This window comes from Perna viridis, chromosome 3 (assembly GCF_037379345.1).
Source record: "Perna viridis isolate PV_CMFRI_1.1 ecotype Kerala chromosome 3, ASM3737934v1, whole genome shotgun sequence".
In the NCBI taxonomy this organism is placed as follows: domain Eukaryota; kingdom Metazoa; phylum Mollusca; class Bivalvia; order Mytilida; family Mytilidae; genus Perna; species Perna viridis.
In genome coordinates this window covers 43,544,414-43,562,719 of record NC_142447.1, presented here as the reverse complement: position 1 = coordinate 43,562,719, position 18,306 = coordinate 43,544,414, and the positions used below count along the sequence as shown (strand labels likewise).

General features: G+C 33.2%; 3 protein-coding genes and 1 long non-coding RNA gene across 5 annotated transcripts; 1 reads left to right on the top strand and 3 right to left on the bottom strand.

Moving 5' to 3' along the window:
- Nucleotides 1-23: 23 nt before the first annotated feature.
- Nucleotides 24-4,527, bottom strand: LOC148622375 (uncharacterized). Its single transcript, XM_088572244.1, has one exon. It carries the CDS (start codon nucleotides 2,133-2,135, stop codon nucleotides 807-809), a length of 1,329 nt encoding a protein of 442 aa, XP_088428370.1. The 5' UTR covers nucleotides 2,136-4,527; the 3' UTR covers nucleotides 24-806.
- A 136-nt stretch (nucleotides 4,528-4,663) lies between these two features.
- On the bottom strand, nucleotides 4,664-9,540 carry LOC148622374 (uncharacterized). Of its 2 annotated transcripts, none has more exons than XM_088572242.1 (2): nucleotides 9,306-9,540; nucleotides 4,664-7,028 (listed from the first exon to the last, which is right to left on the bottom strand). In XM_088572242.1, the coding sequence occupies exons 1-2, from the start codon at nucleotides 9,319-9,321 to the stop codon at nucleotides 4,798-4,800; spliced, it is 2,247 nt and encodes a 748-aa protein (XP_088428368.1). In that variant the 5' UTR covers nucleotides 9,322-9,540; the 3' UTR covers nucleotides 4,664-4,797. The 2 variants fall into 2 exon arrangements, with proteins under 2 accessions (XP_088428368.1, XP_088428369.1); XM_088572243.1 differs by having other exon boundaries at nucleotides 4,664-6,992; nucleotides 9,306-9,539.
- LOC148622373 (uncharacterized) lies at nucleotides 9,315-15,251 on the top strand. Its single transcript, XR_015920632.1, has 3 exons — nucleotides 9,315-9,451; nucleotides 12,300-12,553; nucleotides 13,607-15,251. It is a non-coding gene; the product is annotated as an uncharacterized LOC148622373 (long non-coding RNA).
- On the bottom strand, nucleotides 11,819-18,244 carry LOC148622372 (heat shock factor 2-binding protein-like). The gene is made up of 10 exons (XM_088572245.1): nucleotides 18,037-18,244; nucleotides 17,050-17,145; nucleotides 15,947-16,079; nucleotides 15,615-15,718; nucleotides 14,585-14,734; nucleotides 14,178-14,310; nucleotides 13,591-13,714; nucleotides 12,612-12,715; nucleotides 12,372-12,472; nucleotides 11,819-11,972 (listed from the first exon to the last, which is right to left on the bottom strand). The coding sequence occupies exons 1-10, from the start codon at nucleotides 18,097-18,099 to the stop codon at nucleotides 11,862-11,864; spliced, it is 1,119 nt and encodes a 372-aa protein (XP_088428371.1). The 5' UTR covers nucleotides 18,100-18,244; the 3' UTR covers nucleotides 11,819-11,861.
- Between the last annotated feature and the right edge of the window lie 62 nt (nucleotides 18,245-18,306).

Genomic DNA, 18,306 nt, shown 5'->3' with positions numbered 1-18,306 from the left:
ACATATACAAAAATATAACAATATAAGAGCGACGAATCCCTTTATTAGCTAAATGCATATACGTACGTATATACGTATATAACTCTCTCTGACATTGATATTTTCAGTGCTGTACCGAACGATATAACAATTACAATTGACAGTAAACTCGACTGAGGATTATAAAAAGCATGATGGACAGAATGCTACAGAGGTCGATATTTACGAAACACGGTGGATGGTGGATGGTTTGTCTGATATTAACTGCTTTGAATTTCGTAAAATGCTTAATTAGTTCATACATTTATTTAACTATAAAATGTAAATTATTAAGAAATCTGAAGAACATCATTAATAATTCATAACCGTCACTTCATTTTAACTTGAATACAGAAATACCACTTATATTAATATTTCAAATTTCGGTGTGCTGTATACGTGTTTCAAAAAGTTACCCCTCAGCATTGTGCGATATACTTAGGCAGATCTTAATTCAAAACTAAATTGTACATTAGAAGAAGTCAAAGCCACAAATATTGAAATGGAAATAAGATGTTCCATGATAATACTAGCATGAACTGTAATAAAACAAAGTTAAAATAAAATTGCTTTCAAAAGTGCGTTAAAGTGAAAAAGTAATTTGGCGTTTACAAATTTACAAATAACAAAACCTCTTAGTGTATAAGAACTCATCGAATACACACAGATTATTGCAATAAAATTTGCAGAAATATAATACAAATAATTCCAAAAAGTTGTTTAGTTCTTAACTTAACTTTTCCCACTATGTGGAACAATTCCTTTGTCATTGTGAGTCATAAGTGGTTCTATCTGATGGTTTTTAGACAAAGTTTACCAATCATGTGTCTAACCAAGGACAATATGACTGTAGGTTGTATATATGTCATGCCATCCTCATTGAAATCGTTCCACTTTTGTGTATTCTGCCATGACTTATAGTACAGACCACGAGATTTAGCCAGTAATTTATACTTTCTGTTAGATGTCGGTGTATTTAAAGGAAACAATTCTATAACTGCCGCGTGTTTTGGAAGAAACATTGCATGTGTCATTTTTGGTCCATGCATTCCAATTAAAATATTTGTTTTAGATACGTATGACAACTGATGCTTGAACGCTACATTTTCTACTAAAATCGATTTCACATTATACACATTGACAAGTTTCTTAATTTCTTGGACAAGTTCCTCGTTGTTTTTTATTCCATTTTCTCTCGTTATCCTACTGTTTTCTGTAAGATTTCTCGAGTTTGCGTTCAAAATAAGTATATGTAATTTGTCACACGAGGTAACCATGTCATGGATAAATCCATGTTCTCCTAAAACAAAATAACCAAAAGAGTTGATATATGATCCGTCAATAAATTTCATATTACTGAGAGGATTTGCCCCAGTCATTACCCACACTATGTGTTTGTACTTGACTACACTGTCCAGTTTAGTCAATCTTTTGACATTTTTGTATAGAATTTGCCATGTATTATCCTGTTCAGATATAGGCAAATTGTCTGCTAGCAGAACTCTCAGTTTACAGTTCATGTATCTTTGAAAATAAGTTCCAATCAGAAAAGTTATATACAGTTCATTTATCTTGATATACAGATTTGAAAAGTCCGATCTTACTATGGCAACGGTCAACAGAGATTCTGATTGGTTGTATGACAAAGGTTTGTTTATCACTAAAAATTTGTCAATCCAGTCATTTACTGTCCATAAATAGTTATGTTCTTCACCTATTTCTATAAATTCTTCACACAAAATATTACATGAAAATGAGCGAAGTCTCCTATTACTAAGAGCTGTTACATCCGAGTGTGATTGTTGAACATGTATTCCGTTTTTGCTCTTGAATGGGTTTAGGATTGCATTATGAAAGTGAATAAAATAATCCCCATAGATGTCTACGCCTTCACACGGCTGGTAAATAGATAATATAGAATACATATCTACATATTCCATGATTTCATACGGACAATAAACTTCAATCTTCGGAGCAGAAATGCCGCTATTGGTGGTGGTGGTTTTGTGTAAAGTAAAAACCACAAAAATAAGCACAGAGATGAAAACAATGATTGACCTCAGTGCTCTAACTCTGCATTTAAAGTAGTAACGGCAGAGTCTGCATCTTCCAATCATCTTTTGCTTGTTCTATCCCTCTGTCTATGGTTGATACCGGATGTTGCTTATCATTTCGGTAGGCGGAAGGTTATTTACTTGCACCCAGTTCATATTGTTCTCAGCTTTAATGGATAATGGAAGTAATTTGAAAGCTAAAATACGTCGTTTTATAACGACGATTCAGCATGATAGTGCTCGTACCAAATACTATTAGCCTCGAAGTTGATTTGAAAAGATGATATTTTTGAAAAGTTTAATTATTAATTATTTCCAATGAGGTGTTGAAAACATTTTTGTCAGGTTTCATGACAGAAACTCTTCTACTTCTTCCTAATTATAATTACTAAATTCAAATGATATTGTTACGCTTTATTAGAATTACCTTCATAAAATAATAAAGAGGTTTAAATTAAAACGTGTATCATTCAATGTAAAAGTTCCTTTCATTGACTGAAAATAATAATCGATACATATTTACTCCTTGCTCTGATGTTGAGGTGCTTTGTCTGATGATGAATCGGATGCACGGACTCGTATTTTGTTATTCATATATACATGGCTTTTTTTTAAAATAATTAGCAAATAATTCATGATGCTAAGGGTCATATTGCAATACATAGACCGATTAGTCGCCCCAAAATTTATATAATCCTCAGTATCATGAACTATATGCTACATTATACTTTTTATGCATGTATATGTATAGTTTACTCTAGAAAGAAACAAGAAATCAATCTTACATTATGACGTCACATTCTTAATTTGAAAGCGAAGCGGTCCATATATGTTATATGTACCGGCAGTTATATGAAAGTAAACAAATAAAAATCTTTAAAGTATAATATTTTGTATGAACATATATTTGTAAGTTTTAAACATATTTTTTTTAAATATATATAATAAAGGAAAATTGTAGGTTTTGAACATAAATTATTTCTTAAATCAATATGACATCTCAAGTAGAGAACTTCGTCAAATCCTGAGTTTTTCCCTCAAAATTTCAATTTCGGGTGACCTGATTTTGTTGAATTTGAGTTGAAGAACAATTTCAATTTCTGATTTTTTTATGAAACCGGGCATTAAACTCATTACGAGCAAATCTGTGGAAGTTTTACATGTGCATTCTTTAAAGTTGGTTGAAAACAACGGACCCTCCGAGTTCAGGACATTAAGCATAAGGCTAACAACCACATCTTGGGGAAAATGATTGTTATAGAAACAGACAAATAATACAAGTGGGAGTACAAGTGGTAACCAATGTCAAGGAGCCGGCATTTTGGAGTTACGGCGCCGCTCAAACTGCAACAGAGAATTGTATAGTACCACAAGGTTACCCAAACGATCTACAACTGTAAAGCCACTACAAGATGTCAATGGAAATGTTCAAATATCAGCATATTGAAGAACAAAAGTCTAAATGGAAAGAAAACTCTGACTAACTTTAACAGTCCGTAACCACTGGCAACATCCGACAAAACCCTGCCTCAACCGAGAATAGATGATATTCGAAAATTTGCTTAATAACTGGAAATCAGGGGACGATGGACTACCAGCAGAAGCAATGAAGTACGCCCAAGAAACAGCAGATTTGAGATGATATGGCACGAAAAAAAAACGATACCTGAAGAATAGAAAGAAGGCTCTGTGAGCAATCTTTAAAAGACGGTGATGCAAGAATTACAGAGGGATAATATTACTTTCAACACAAAGAAAAGTATTCAACAAAGTCATAAAGGAAAGAATGAAAAATACTGTTGACAAGCTTCAGAGAAACCATCAAGCAAGTTTAAGAAAAGAAAGATCATGTACAGACCAAATTGAGAGACAAACTCGCCAGCCACCAATTATTTTGACTTTATGAAAGTAATTGACAGTGTAGATTTAGTATCACAATCAAGAGACAATCAGAGAATTATAGGTTCTTACACGAGTGAAGATTAAAGATAACCAATCTTTGATCTAGAACGAGTGCTAGTAACTCTACCAAAAACTAGGAGCATATACTTATATTTTGTTCGCTTCTCCTGGAGAGCGCCGCTACTTCTGTAAATAAAGCACACTGTAGTGTACTATAGTGACGTCAAATTTTCTCTTGTCTTTGTTTTGAACATGTCTATGACGCTGCCACTTTTAAGACTTTTCTTTGTTTATAGAACGAGTTAAGACAAGCGCATGAGGCATCGTCTTACACTTTTCGTCTTAACTCAAAAAGGATCGTTTCCGGAAGAAATATGTAGCCATATGAGAACATGACCTGCATAGTATTTCATGCTGGAGATGAGACAAAAAAAGGTCAAATGCAGTTAGAACAGGAGTTCGTAAGGGATGTGTCTTGTCACCTTTCTTGGTTCTCCTGGTTACCGACTTGACCATGAAAGAAAGCGCCACAAACAGAAAGAACGGAATCAACTGGACCCGTATAAATCAGCTAGACGATCTTGATTTTGTTGACGAACTGACACCTCTTCACATTCAAGCAAAAAAATAAAAAAAAAAACCAAACAGATCTGAAAATTGGGCTCAAGATCTATAGAGATATATGCAAATCAACACCAACAAAATTTTATTATATAAACGGAAAGACGCAAATTAAATAAACAAGCAACTCTGACTGCAAAATTTTTACAGTCGATACATTTGTATTTTTTCTTTATGTTTTAAGAAAAAAAAACCAATTTGGCTATACTAAAGAACTGTATACCATCATACAAACATGATATAACGCAGCATTTTGAGGAAAATTCTTGATTTGAAGGGATTTATTAAAGCACTCAAATGCTTTACTCTGAAGCCCAACTCTACTGTAACAATATCCCAGGAGGTTAAATGCACGATAGCATTCGTAGCCTCCTTTCGTAGCGTCAGCCATTTCTGCCAAATATACTAGAGCTTTGGATGCCTCCTCTGTGTTTTGGCGATTGTATTGCAATTCAAAAAGTAGATAATAAGCAAAAACAGTAGGATGGAATAAGAAGTAAAATCCGCCATCTTCGTATTCATTAAGCTCACATTCAAATTTAATGGCATCTGGTACACAACGTACATCATCTCCAATTAATATAACGTCATAGCAAACAGGTCCAGGAAAATTTTCTCCGAATGTCTCTGGGACATTATTGGTCTGTGATAGTTCACCCGAAGAAATAAATACACCATTACGGTTGGAACAGAGACCTTCGTACGAGAGCAGCAGGGCATGTTTTGGGTTCATCAATTCGTTCATGACTTTCAACATTTGTTCAAGGTCATACTGGACCAACAAAAACATTGCATAGTAAAGGTGGCCGGATAAACCGTCAAGCATGCATCCCAGTTCAAAGGCACATTTCGCACCATTTAGCCTGACAACTTTTTCATATTCGTTCGATGGATCAATTACATCCGATTTAAATACACCACCTTCAAAATAAAGTGGACTCGGGTCAGTAATATTCATGTAGTCTAAGTGATACAGCATTCCCAATCTTATTGCTGTAAAAATTTTTACAGTAGTCACAATAACCAAGTTAGATTCCGTCATGGCACTGTCCAACAAATCTTGTAACTCGCCCAACTTTGTCCCGTCAATAGGGTTTCTGACCATAGAAATAATAATTGAATAAGCCATACTCTTCATATAAAAACGTTCTTGACTTTTCATTTCATTACTGCCATTAGACAATTCTAACAAACGCGGTAACCATTCCTTTTCCTCCAATAAAATTTCTACTAACTTGATCTTTTCTTTGTGGTCTTCTGTCATAGGCATATTACATTCAATGACAGCGGGTATGAAATCTTGTCTGATAGTGTCGATTTTCTTAACTACTTTCTCTCGTATCTGCGGATCTACAAATTTATTTAAAAGCAAATTCTGATCTTTTACTATAAAATGTGGGAGAGACCGCTGATCCACAGCGTTTCCAAGGCACTGAAGACTATCCTGTAGCAAAGTTAGTAAGTTCGATGGTTTCCAGACAACTTCGGAATTTTCCGAAAGCCAGAAAATTACAGTTTTCAGGTGGTACGAGCTTAACTCATTGGGAGCTATTGGCTCAATATATTCTCTCACGAGAAATTTAAGAATAAAATAACTATGGAACTGGGTTTCACTGAAGCTCCACGAAAGTTCCCGTTCAATTCTGGCGAAAGATAAACGCCATTCAATGGAACATTGTTGAGACATCAGATTACCAACTGGAACAACATACACGGGTATATTTTTCGCCTTTTCAATAAGACATTCAGGAGGCCACGAGTTTGAGCGTTTTCTTTTTAACCATTCATCAGCAGCGAGTGGGAAATCGCAACACTGAATACCTTCTGTGAAATCAATATTACGATTTCCTCTGAGATGGTCAAATTGAAAAGCAGTAGTTGCACATGGTCCGTGCTCAATAAACTCTGTATGTGAACAATATGAGGATTTCCATTTCTCACTATTAGGTAGAATTACTTTTAGACGATATTGTTCACTTGACAGGTATGACTTCCCGTCAATATCTACCGTTAAATCCCTGACATCAAAAGAATCATCTACATGTAGTAACTGAACTCCTGGGTCCATATATAATAGTCTAACATAACATGCGTTGTTAGAAATTCCACATGTTTCTAAGTGAAATATGTTTTTATCGTTTCCTTTATACTCCTCTTTGTCAAATGCAATGATGTTCTGTGATACATACATATAGTCAACATCACTGGTTGGTAACATTGTACCATCAACTGCACTACCACCACATACAACATGAATATTGTGTAATTGTCTTGTCATTAACTCATATATTGGAATCTTCGCCTTCGTAGCTTCTTTTTTCACAAAATAACCTTCACTTCTTAGTATCATTGTATAAAATTCAGATAATTTCTGCATTATCTGCCCATAATCACTGTCTGAAAGGGACAATCGAAACATCCACGTTACATAAACTAAAAGAAAATATATTTGGTTATAATATCTGAAACAGTAGTTTTATACGTTTTGTAACGACTAATGCTATTAAGTACGCCTCAGTGGTCCTAAGGTAGCGGGTTCGCCTCGAGTGATGGGGTCGTGGGTTCAATCCCCAGTCGAGTCACACCCAATATTCCCTGCTTCTACGCTAAAAGCGTGGAATTCACGAGAATAAAGTGATGACTGGTTAGCTCGTAGTCAGAATAATTCTGTCTGAGTTTGTTGGCACGCCTACCTACAGGCTTTTGCTTCTGTGCGCTAGCAAAATCATGATCCGGCTCAGCATGTCAGGTAAGTACTAAGCTTAGAATTGAGATTAATCGTTGAAACATTACGTATTAGATGAAGTGGTCGAAAAACTTTAAATTCGCAAGTAGACTTAAGAATTAGGCCGAGAAAAATTTTGTTTCCGACCCTACCTTTTTGGCCCCAAATTATTAAAAGTGTAGGACTATGACCCTTTAAATCTAATGGAATATAATTGTGGTTTAAAAGTTGTAGCACAATTGCAGAGATTCATACACTTTTACTCCGGTTTTTGCCAAGAAACAAGAATAATGTTTGTTTCTGACCACTTGTGACCCCTCCATCCTAAACGGTTCAAGTCACAACGCGAATGAGATTCATCTACTTTTGTATACCCAAATCATTGCCTGATTTGAAATGTCTAGCGGGGCCGAAACCGCCAAGTTGGAAACGGATTTAAGCATTCTAAATTGCCATAAAATGGTTGTTTTACTTTCATATTGATTCAGACTTTTTTACCTATTCGAAAGTTTCAAATGAAAATTTACATTAAACTGTTAAAGCCAAGATACAGAATTTTTTATATGCATGTATAATAATTGAAATTTATTTTTTGTTTGGGTTTTGTGCCCTTTAGGCTTACTTAGATGTTATGGTGAACTCGCCGTCCTTTTAAGAACCATGAGTTACCATGGACTGTTTCATTTGCCATGGCTAGGCACACACCTTTCAAGCAATCAACGATTTATCACAAGTTAACAATATTTAAAAAAATGCAATCTATATCAATTAATAAAGTGAACAGCAATATTCTTTTCGCTGCTGTTGAAAACTGTTTCGACATCCACGCCGACATCGTGCTAAATATTGAGAACTCCTCGGGGCTGATCCGGCATTTCATTAAGGGGAGGCGTAATTACGAGAACTGGTATAAATGGGAACCAGATTATGACATCTTTAATGAATAAATATGATAAATGGCCACATTCAATACACATTTAGCAGATTACGATAGTGTTTTTTATTTCATGAAAAAGTGGGAGAGGGGGGGGGCATACACCCATTACGCCCTCATCTAGACCAGCCTACGACTCCGTTACTAGATAATTGGGTATCTTAGCCATGTCTTTAATCTTCACATGGACACGCTACCATACAAATAAAGTGGGTTTTAACGATGGTGAGAAATACAACAAAACGTCGAGCTTTATTATGATTTCGACGAGCGTTACTGGTTAGATCGTGTAGGTCCGAGGACTTTTGTGTACAGTTGATGTTACGCACATGTAAATAAAAATATACGGATCATGACGACAGCATAATACCAATTAAACAACCGCATTTTTATTCGGTTGTAAAAAAATAATTTCTGGTGAAGCGACTATGTTTCTCCTGTATTTTTTTGGCAACATCCCTTCAGCACCTGCGTATGGAGTCTTCATATCACAACTCAGAGGTTGTGCCAGAGCTTGCCGTCGCAACTACAAACTTTTTGTATCGCGCTAGACTTCTTACAATTAGGTTCCTGGAACAGGGTTATGTTGAAGTCATCACTACAGAAGTTTTAATGTCGTCCATCATGAACTCGGGGTTCATTACTGTGTACCCATCTACACCATGAAAACTGATTTATTCAACATGTCATCGTTTTCCTTTCCTCTTTTCCTTCCCTAGACGACTTTTTATGCAAATCGGCGGAGGTTTCTAGAAAAGCAGAGGACGCCTACCTAACCGGTGCACCTGGTTCACGCTCCCAGTTTTTAGTGGAGTCCGCATTGCTCATTTACTTTTGTTACTTTGTATGTATCATTTTGGTTATGTTTTTTACTGTGTGTGTCTTGTTTTTGTCCCTGGATTACATTCTTTTGATTTACGCTAGAATCTTGGTTCCCTTGATTACTCTGTGTTTCCTACATTCCTAGGTATATTGCCAATCGATGGAAGCTTTAAGAAAATAAACGATATGTAATAAAAGAGCATTTTATAATTTCAGTATCGATCCCTACCTTTGTTGATGTCCATCTTGTTAGTGTATAAACACGAATAAGAGTATAATACATGTAGTTCTACTTCCTGTTTGATTATTGCGCAACAGTGATGAATTAAATCGGATATATTTTTTTCGAAACAACATTGTTACTTTTGGTAAATGGTAAGACCCTTTCTTAACCTTACTACAATTTCACTCTAAAATTAAGCTGGCCTATAGTTCAGGATTCAATTTGAAGAATACATGACATTTCGGTCCTAAGTCCAGTCGGCCCCATCTTGAGAAGTGTTCAGAATTCAGAGATGATCACTTTGCCGTATATCAGCATCTTGTGGATGCTAATTGTTTTTCTTGCTTTTGTTTTTAATGGATTTTTTTTTTCTGCTGGTGGCATTTCAACATTTAAGCTTTTCACTACTTCTGACTACAATGTAGTACCATCACAGTTTATCTATGGTTTAATGGACTTCCCTCTATAGCTGTCACCTCTTTAAATGAAGGGACACATCAATGATACATGTACGTCGAAATTCTCATGACTCCTGCATCAAACACATGATGTGCCCACCCTCCCATTTTCGATGTTTAAAGTCCTTATAACTTTGAAACTAGATATGCATTGACATAAAATTAACACATTTAGTGATTAGTGCATATTTGAGAGAGCAATTTATGATAATACTTCATGAGTTACAGATTGCACAAAGTATGATACTCCTAAGCTCGGCGGTGACGGACGGTCCGACGGAGTTGAGCGGCTTCTAGACCTGATTTCACATTTGGTGATGCACAAAATTGAAAGAACTAAATCTTGTCAATTCAAAACTTCGAAAACTGCATGTCATTAACAAACAAAAAGTAGAAAAAGGAACAAAAAGCTTATCAGGATGCATCCTGATACTCCTGTAGAGTTTAAATCCTACACAGTTCAGTAAATGTGAACACAACATTTAATCCTGATAACACCTCTGCATGGATTTTGATTGTAATTGAATGAATGTTTGACAATAGATAATATTTTGACAAATAAGTAACTATAAATACTTGTAATATAACTTGCAATAGATTACCTGAACAATACAAACAGACGGATGGCTAATGTGATTTTACATTATATCCCAAATTTTAAATCAGGAGAGTACATTAAGATCAGAGCTTAAATCAATGGCAGTAACCATTCATAAAAAAATCGTGAAAATTGGTGCTAGCGTTTTTTTCAATTCTTTTGTGCAAAGTGTGAAAAACGGACATCAGTCTAAAAAGATAGGCATACAAAAGCTGAAAAAAAAATAATTTCTTGATAAAACACATTAAGGTTAAACCTTGTACATTCCTGGTAATGAATTTGAACAGATACAAGTATATACATGTGTTTCCTGATTAAACATGTGTAAGAACAAGTCAGAAAGAATGACACTGTAAAATTCAAAATGCTGAATTATTAACATCTGATATTTTTTTAGAACCACAATATTGTAAAGTATGTGCCTGGTCTCCAGAAGCCCCGCATATAGGACAAACAACCCTTCTTAAAATGGGACAGCACACAATATTGTACTGATCTTTCAAGCAATGACACAAATAGAATACTTTCTTTTCGCCATAAAGTAAACACAATTTGCACCCTCCAATTGCATTCCTTGGTTGCAACACCTTTGTCCTGTCAGACTCAAAATGTTGTCCATTTCCTTGTAAGTAAAGCTTTGTTTCTTCCTCCAGTAACACATATAATGTTGAACCATCTGTGACAAAGTTTTGTCCATTGAAAAACTTCACATTTTTTGGTACAATCTGGTACTATACAAGACATATTTTGTTCGAAGGATGTTACTGTAGTTTTTCTCAATAGATGTGAAAGATCCAGTTGTTCTGCATCATTGAACATTTCAGCTCAATATTGACTAATCAAATTATTGAATATCCTCTTTTTTTGGTATATATGCATTCATTTTGTATATCAAAGAGGTGAATGACACAAGAGATTTAATATTTCTAATGATGATGCATTTTTATATCTGGAAAATACATGCTTCTATTTTAAATTTTCCTCTTTCAACCAAAATGCCATGAATCACTGACAGTAAGGCAAAGAGTTAAAATAAACAAAATCTGACCACTTTCGTGACCTTGTTGAATAAGTAGTTGTTTGCTTGATGTTACATGTATAAAAGATGATAGCTATTCCATCTAGGACATTGAAATTTGACTATATTTACATTGTTTTACATCAATGGGTCAACTTCTCTAACGTATGTTTTTGTTCACAGGAAAGTCTGTTGAAGTACACGTCAACACAAAAAGTATGTTTCCCTTTTTAGACTTCCCTCACTTTTTTTCCCAGGAAAAATCAAATTTAACAAAATAGTACTTCTTCCACATAATATTTTCAACAATAACAAAATGACAACAAATTTTGAACAAGTAGAATTGCCGGCTTTGTAATTATTAGAAGATTTCTCTAAAGTGTGTTTTACTTTTCCTAAATAATACTTGGAAACATGTATTTATTAATAAATTCTGTGCAACGAGTTTAAAATTTTACAATATTTAATTAGAAGAAAATTACAGAAATTCACTGTTCATGTCTTTTATGCTGTTGAATATCAGACAAGATTTCGAGGGCTAATTCCTTGATGTCCACATTTCTCTCTTGAAGTAGTTCCTCAAACATTTTCCCAGGAATCTGAATGGTATATAAAAGATATATCTAACTTTCATCATCAACAGGTATTCATGTATTTTCTGCCTGAAGTTGTCAGGGTTTTTTTTTATTACACATTTTTAGAACTACAAACAATGAATGTATTTCTAAAAATAAAAAAAAAAAATTGGAAAAATTTTATGGTAACATTGTTACAAAGTAAAAGATAAAGAAGTCAACAACCCACTACAATGACTGTAAAGCAGTGTTTAAATAAAAATTCTGACCTAAAGTCATAATTGAAAGTGTCAAAAGCATGATGAAAATGTTTAGTGTTTTTTATTAAATAAATTAATATTCTATATCAAGGAACCTCACATATCCTGAAGCCTAATGATTCAATGTATAAAGTGAAAAAAGGGAATTCCTGGTATAACTTACGGCTTCCTCGAGTTCATGGACCAGACTGAGACTGGTATCTTCACATATCATGGACTGAACAATACGAAGGGAGTTAACTCTATTTTCTACCATCTTCTCATCTGAAACAGAAGAATGACAACATGATGAGTGACCTTACAGCAACAACTTTTTGGAATAACTGAAAATCTACATTATGTATTGTATGTACCAGTGATATGGTTTACAGATGCTACCCTTTATTAAAATTTCATAACTAACCTTGAATAATCCAGGAGAGGAGTGATAATAACCCTTTCTTGGATGATATATATTTGATTCCTTTCTGGTTAATGCTGATGTTATACAGTGACATCAATATCAAGCTGAAAAAAAAACAGAGTAGTATTTAAACTTTCATTTCTATGTCAATAGTTTTTTGTAAAGGGAATTTGAACTTATATGCATAAAGTTTGTGCACTTAACTTCATTTTCAACCACAAGAAGAAAGGTAAATGGCTGTGCTATGAACTTATGATAACCCAGCCACTACTGGAAGCAAACTGACCAACTGCAATAACTTGAGAAATAAAAGAATTATCTTCAAAAAGTATACACACCTTGAGATTATCATAAGTAACTACTCAAATGTAGTTATTCCAAAGGTATAAGTGGGAGTTATTATCAGGACAGACATTCAAAATAGATATATGAAAATCATAAGAGGACAATTCACACACAAAGGAACTAAACAAAGAGAAAGAAAAGAATAACATTAACCCCACATAAAAAATAAATAAATATAATGAAAAAAAAAAGATGGGACACAAAAACTCATAAACAATATATAAAATTTCCACCAATATGATTATTAGCTGTATAAAGTTTGAAGCAATTCAGATATTTTTGAGATATGGAATGACAAGTGGATAAATGTAGAAGTTCAATAACTTTGGATAAAAAACTGGATATTTACATATAAATATACAGACAATGAGATCATCATAACAAACACATATAAAAAGTTTTGGGCCTTTTTAAAATAAGATGTGACATGTTGAAAATTCTGTATACCAATCATAAAGATTGATGTATAAAAAAATATATAAGCAATATACTTATTTAATACAAATGTGATAAATACAAGTTTTTACTAAGGGATATTTATTAGTACTGGTATATTCAACATTCTAATAACACTAAATGTTACACAGAACAATGCCTGACTAAATTTGAATTCTAGCTTGCATTAAACACTTACTTTTTAATTTTTGCAGCTTTACCATTAGGTGCTTCAGATAATACTCTCAGATATGTGTCTATTAGTTGTCTACCATACTGGTTTGTTACTAAAAAGTCCCTTCCCAAGGCTGAGGCAGCAATGTCTACAAGATAGTCAATAAAAACTTGAGTTGTCCCCCTTTAATCAATAAAAAGTGGAATTTGAGTTTTCTGTTTTTGTTTTTGTTTTGAGAGTAACAGTTGGTATTCTTTGGTAATGCGATACATGATTAAATGATAACTTAACACATTTTCACTATACAGTGTATAATGGTTTTTACTAATTACTGTTAGTCTGTAGAACTGAGGGCTTCTATGCTCGTGCAGACAAGTTCATGTTTTCTTTCTTTATGTAATGTACATGTTTTATTCTACTATGATTGTTGTTTGCTTACTTATTGGATGTTAATCAGAAAATAAGTTATTTATTTATTGGATCCTGTTTGTGAGATATTTAATTAAATTTGATTTTATGACCAAATAGATTTTAATCAACTGGAATGATATACTGTACACTCTTTTTAAAAAGAATATAATATGACTAAGTCAAATATCTCTGTATGTTACTTGTGATTATTCCACACAAAGCCATAATAAAACTCTGTTCTTCACTGGTATCCTGAGGCCAGTCCTCTGTGTATGCTGTCAGGTAACTCTGTAGTGTGTTGGACACCAAACATAGAAATTCATCCACCTTTGTCTTTTGGAAACAAAAAAAGAAATCAAATGCATGGGAAACTCAAGTAAATATTGAAATAAAGTGTAAAGGATCAAAGTTAGAATTAATATATTACTCTAATATATAAAGCATTCTTTTTTGGTAATATATGTAACATAAATAAATTACTTTCAAATTGTCTAAATTGGCTATCAACAATTTTTGCACTTGATATGCATTATGATGTTGGGTAAGTATTTAAATTTGAGAAATTAAGATAAGAAAAATGAAAAAAGGTTGAACAACAAAGCATTACCCCAACAATAATGGGTAGTATACTGTCCTCATTTTTGGACAATCTCCAGAGAAGAGTACAACATGCTGACCCTAAACAAGAACAGTAATCTGACTGCTGTGATAGTTTTTGTGATAACTCTTGTACCTCACATCTTAGCTGAAGATTCTCCTGGAAAAAAAAGGAGAGGAACTTGTAATATGTAAACCTGGAAGACACACTCAATAAATCAAACCATAAGACCAAATGTTATTGTTCAAGGGATATACTTGGTTTTATAATGTTGTAAAAAATGTGTATTTGCCAATTACAGGCAGTTACTACAGTATACCATAATTACTTACTGATATTTTCTATTTTAATTAAGCTTCTGTCATAATGCTAAAAAATATCAGCAATTTTTAAAGACAGTTGTTATGTAATATGTAATAGTCATGACTGTAATATTGTCAATAAACAGAATAACATCAGTTTTGAACATCATGACAACACATCACATCTTGTCATAACAGGCTCAATGTGATATTTCCTGTCTCGTGATCAAAACTGCCTTTAATCTGTTGATTGTTTTATTGAGTACCAATAGTAACCATTGTAGTATGGCGTTTCTGTAAATAAACATATATAACTGTAAATAAATAACTCCAGTTGATTTAAGCCAGAGGTTGGTACAGCTGGATTGAAAACAGATCAATGTACTTGTTTCCATTCTCTTAAAGAAAGCATTATAGAGTCACTGTTAATTTTTTTCTTACTATTTGCCAAAAAAAAAAAAGAAAGTCAAATTTCCTATTTCAACCATAAATCTCACCAGAAAATGGACTTTAATAAAAATGAAACTGAAGCCTAAATAAAATTTATTGTAATAAGGGGGATAACTCAATAGATTTCTGTAACTACTGGTAACAATGCGTTTAAAATTCCTTCATTCTTCTCTGACAGTTATTACTAAAATGTGAAATTATGAAAATGCAGAATAGTCTAGTAGACATGCAATTTCTTAAAAACATAAGTAATTTTCTCAATTATACTGTTATATATATGATAATACCTCCTTCTCTTTCTGACAGTCAGCTGTTGCTACCTCACATCTAGCTTTCCATTGTGATGCTTCTAATCTCAAGGATTCATTTTGGAGTCTAACTGCTTGTAATTCTGGAATGTATATAGGTATTTATATTTCTCACAGAAGAGATGTTGTTGAATAGAAGATAATAAACAGCTACTTGTATGCAGCCAGCTATGCTTTAGTCAAGCATCTATTTTTTATGTTATGTGAAGACCTTCTTTGCTCTTAAATTCTTTAAAATGACACTTTGAAGAAATGTAACTTTATAACCTCAAATAAAAAAAATCTACAGAAAGTAACGGATACAAATGTACCTTCTTCTAAGGCTTCTACTTTAGACACTGCATTGGTATATTTCTTATTCAAGACTTTTGGTAAATTATCTTTTAATTGTGTTACTTCTGTTGCTAATTTGGCTATTTCTTCTTTGTCAACAGTCCACTTATCCTGAAAGAATTGCTACATGTATCAAAAGAAACATCTCTGTAACAAAATAAGACATCAGTCTGTCATCGCAACTCCTCTGAAACTACTCAACAGAAATTCCTGAAACTTTGTATGTAGCAAGAACATGATGTGTAGTCGTATATATTATCAGGGAATTTTGATTCTCTAATTTTTATGGGAGAGAGTAATCAAGGGAACCAAGGTTATAGCGGTAATCAAAAGAATGTAATCCAGGGACAAAGACCAGAAATGGAAAACAGACATACACAACAAAGAACATAAAGTAACTAAAATCATACATACAAAGTAACAAAAGTAAATGAGCAACTCGGACTCCACTAAAAACTGGGAGCATGGACCAGGTGTAGTTATGCCTCTTTGAACTTAGAAATTGTCTGTAAATCATCATGTATCAGCTTGTCATTGCAACTCCTCTGAAACTACCCACAGAATAATTTGAATTTCATAAAACTTGGTATGTAGCAAGAATATCATATATAGTTGTGCATATCATTAGGAAATTTTGATTTTCCGATTTTTCTGGGAGTTTTTTTCCTTTGAACTAAGATATTTACTGAAAATCTTCATTTATCAGCTGTCATCACAACTCCTCTAAAACTGCCCAACATAATTTCATAAACTTGGTATGTAGCAAGAATACCATATATTGGTGTGCATATCATCAGGAAATTTTGTTCCTTTAATTTTGATGGGAACTATGCTCCATAGTTATGTATATCCGACTGTAACACTTTTTTTTGTTGCATTTTCCTCAGCAACTGTTAATCACAGCTGCAGTGTGATTGGTCTAGCTTGTTCTAGTGGAGTCCCAATCGGTTCAAACTTTACTTAGTGTGTTCGGGTTTGTTTTGTACACTTTCCCCAAATGTTTTTCATGATTTCATTTTACTACATGTACTAGCTCAAGTCCATCAATACAAAATGCCATTTACATAAATCAAGTTCTTACATTGCTTTTTGAATTCACTTCAATTTCCTTGTGAAGAAGATTCCACTCATCTACCAATACTGTATAATTATGTTTCACTTCTTGCAAAAACTTTTTCTGCAAAATAAACAAAGAGATGCTTCAAAAGGTATTAAAATGTTTGTCAGAAGTTTTTTCATCATTACTAAATGGAACAGGATCCAAAGTGAGACACAGTAAGTTATTTCATGTCCAGTACTGAGGTTTAATTGTGTCCTGAAATATAGTAACAAATTTTACAAAAGAACATTTTGCTTTTAGTAAAACTTTTGGAATACAATGCATCTGAATTTACAGGACAAAACAGAAGGAGAATATTAGGTCACTAGTCCACAGGTCTAAGCTTTCTCTCCGTATTTGTTTTGTGCGATATTTCTTTACCTTCTCTGTAAAACCAAAATGAATTTTTACTGTATATCTTAAAACTATCTAAGATAGACCTGCATTTTATAGCAGGTCTATGTATCTACACTAAAGGAATGCATGAGACAGAGATATTTGACATAAGAAAACATAAATGATGTGATGCAGCATGATTCTCATGATATAAAATAGACTACACTGGATAATTTTTATGATTAAAATTCTTTTTAATCATCTGAATATAACTTTCAACCATAGACCTTTAATACATTAATCAAAGACTATATAATACTAACAACAGTGACAGATCCAGATATTCTGAATTACCTTTAGCTAGAATGATTTCAATTATTTTCCATCTGAAGGAGCAACCATTTGATTTCTATGATGTAAATTGGATCAAATTTGGATTTTTTATTTTTTTTTTTTGCAGTATAACTTCTAATCTGCCTTTTTTATTTTTTTCTCTAGCATGTCCTGCATATTTTTTCCAAACCAGATCCTATTTTTTCTACAACTTGCATCCTGTGATACACTCCCTGTATAGACATACAAATGTGTTTTATATATATAGCAAAAATGCTGATACATTGTCTTTGTGCTTACAGTAATATTGAATAAATGACTGTTAGTCTCAATTTTTCCATCATTAGTTGAACACAGTTGCATGTTGCTGTGTCATTGCAAGTTTTTGTAATTCAGCGCTTTTTATTTTGGTATATTCCGAATGGGAAGGTATTCATTCGGAATAGTTTTTCTAAACCATTTCACATATTTCAGAGCTTTTAGTGAAATTTAAAGGAAAACTTTAATAAGTCTAATGAGAAATGATTGATGTTTATCCTTTTAAACTAATGCCTTATTTTTAAAAAGTTA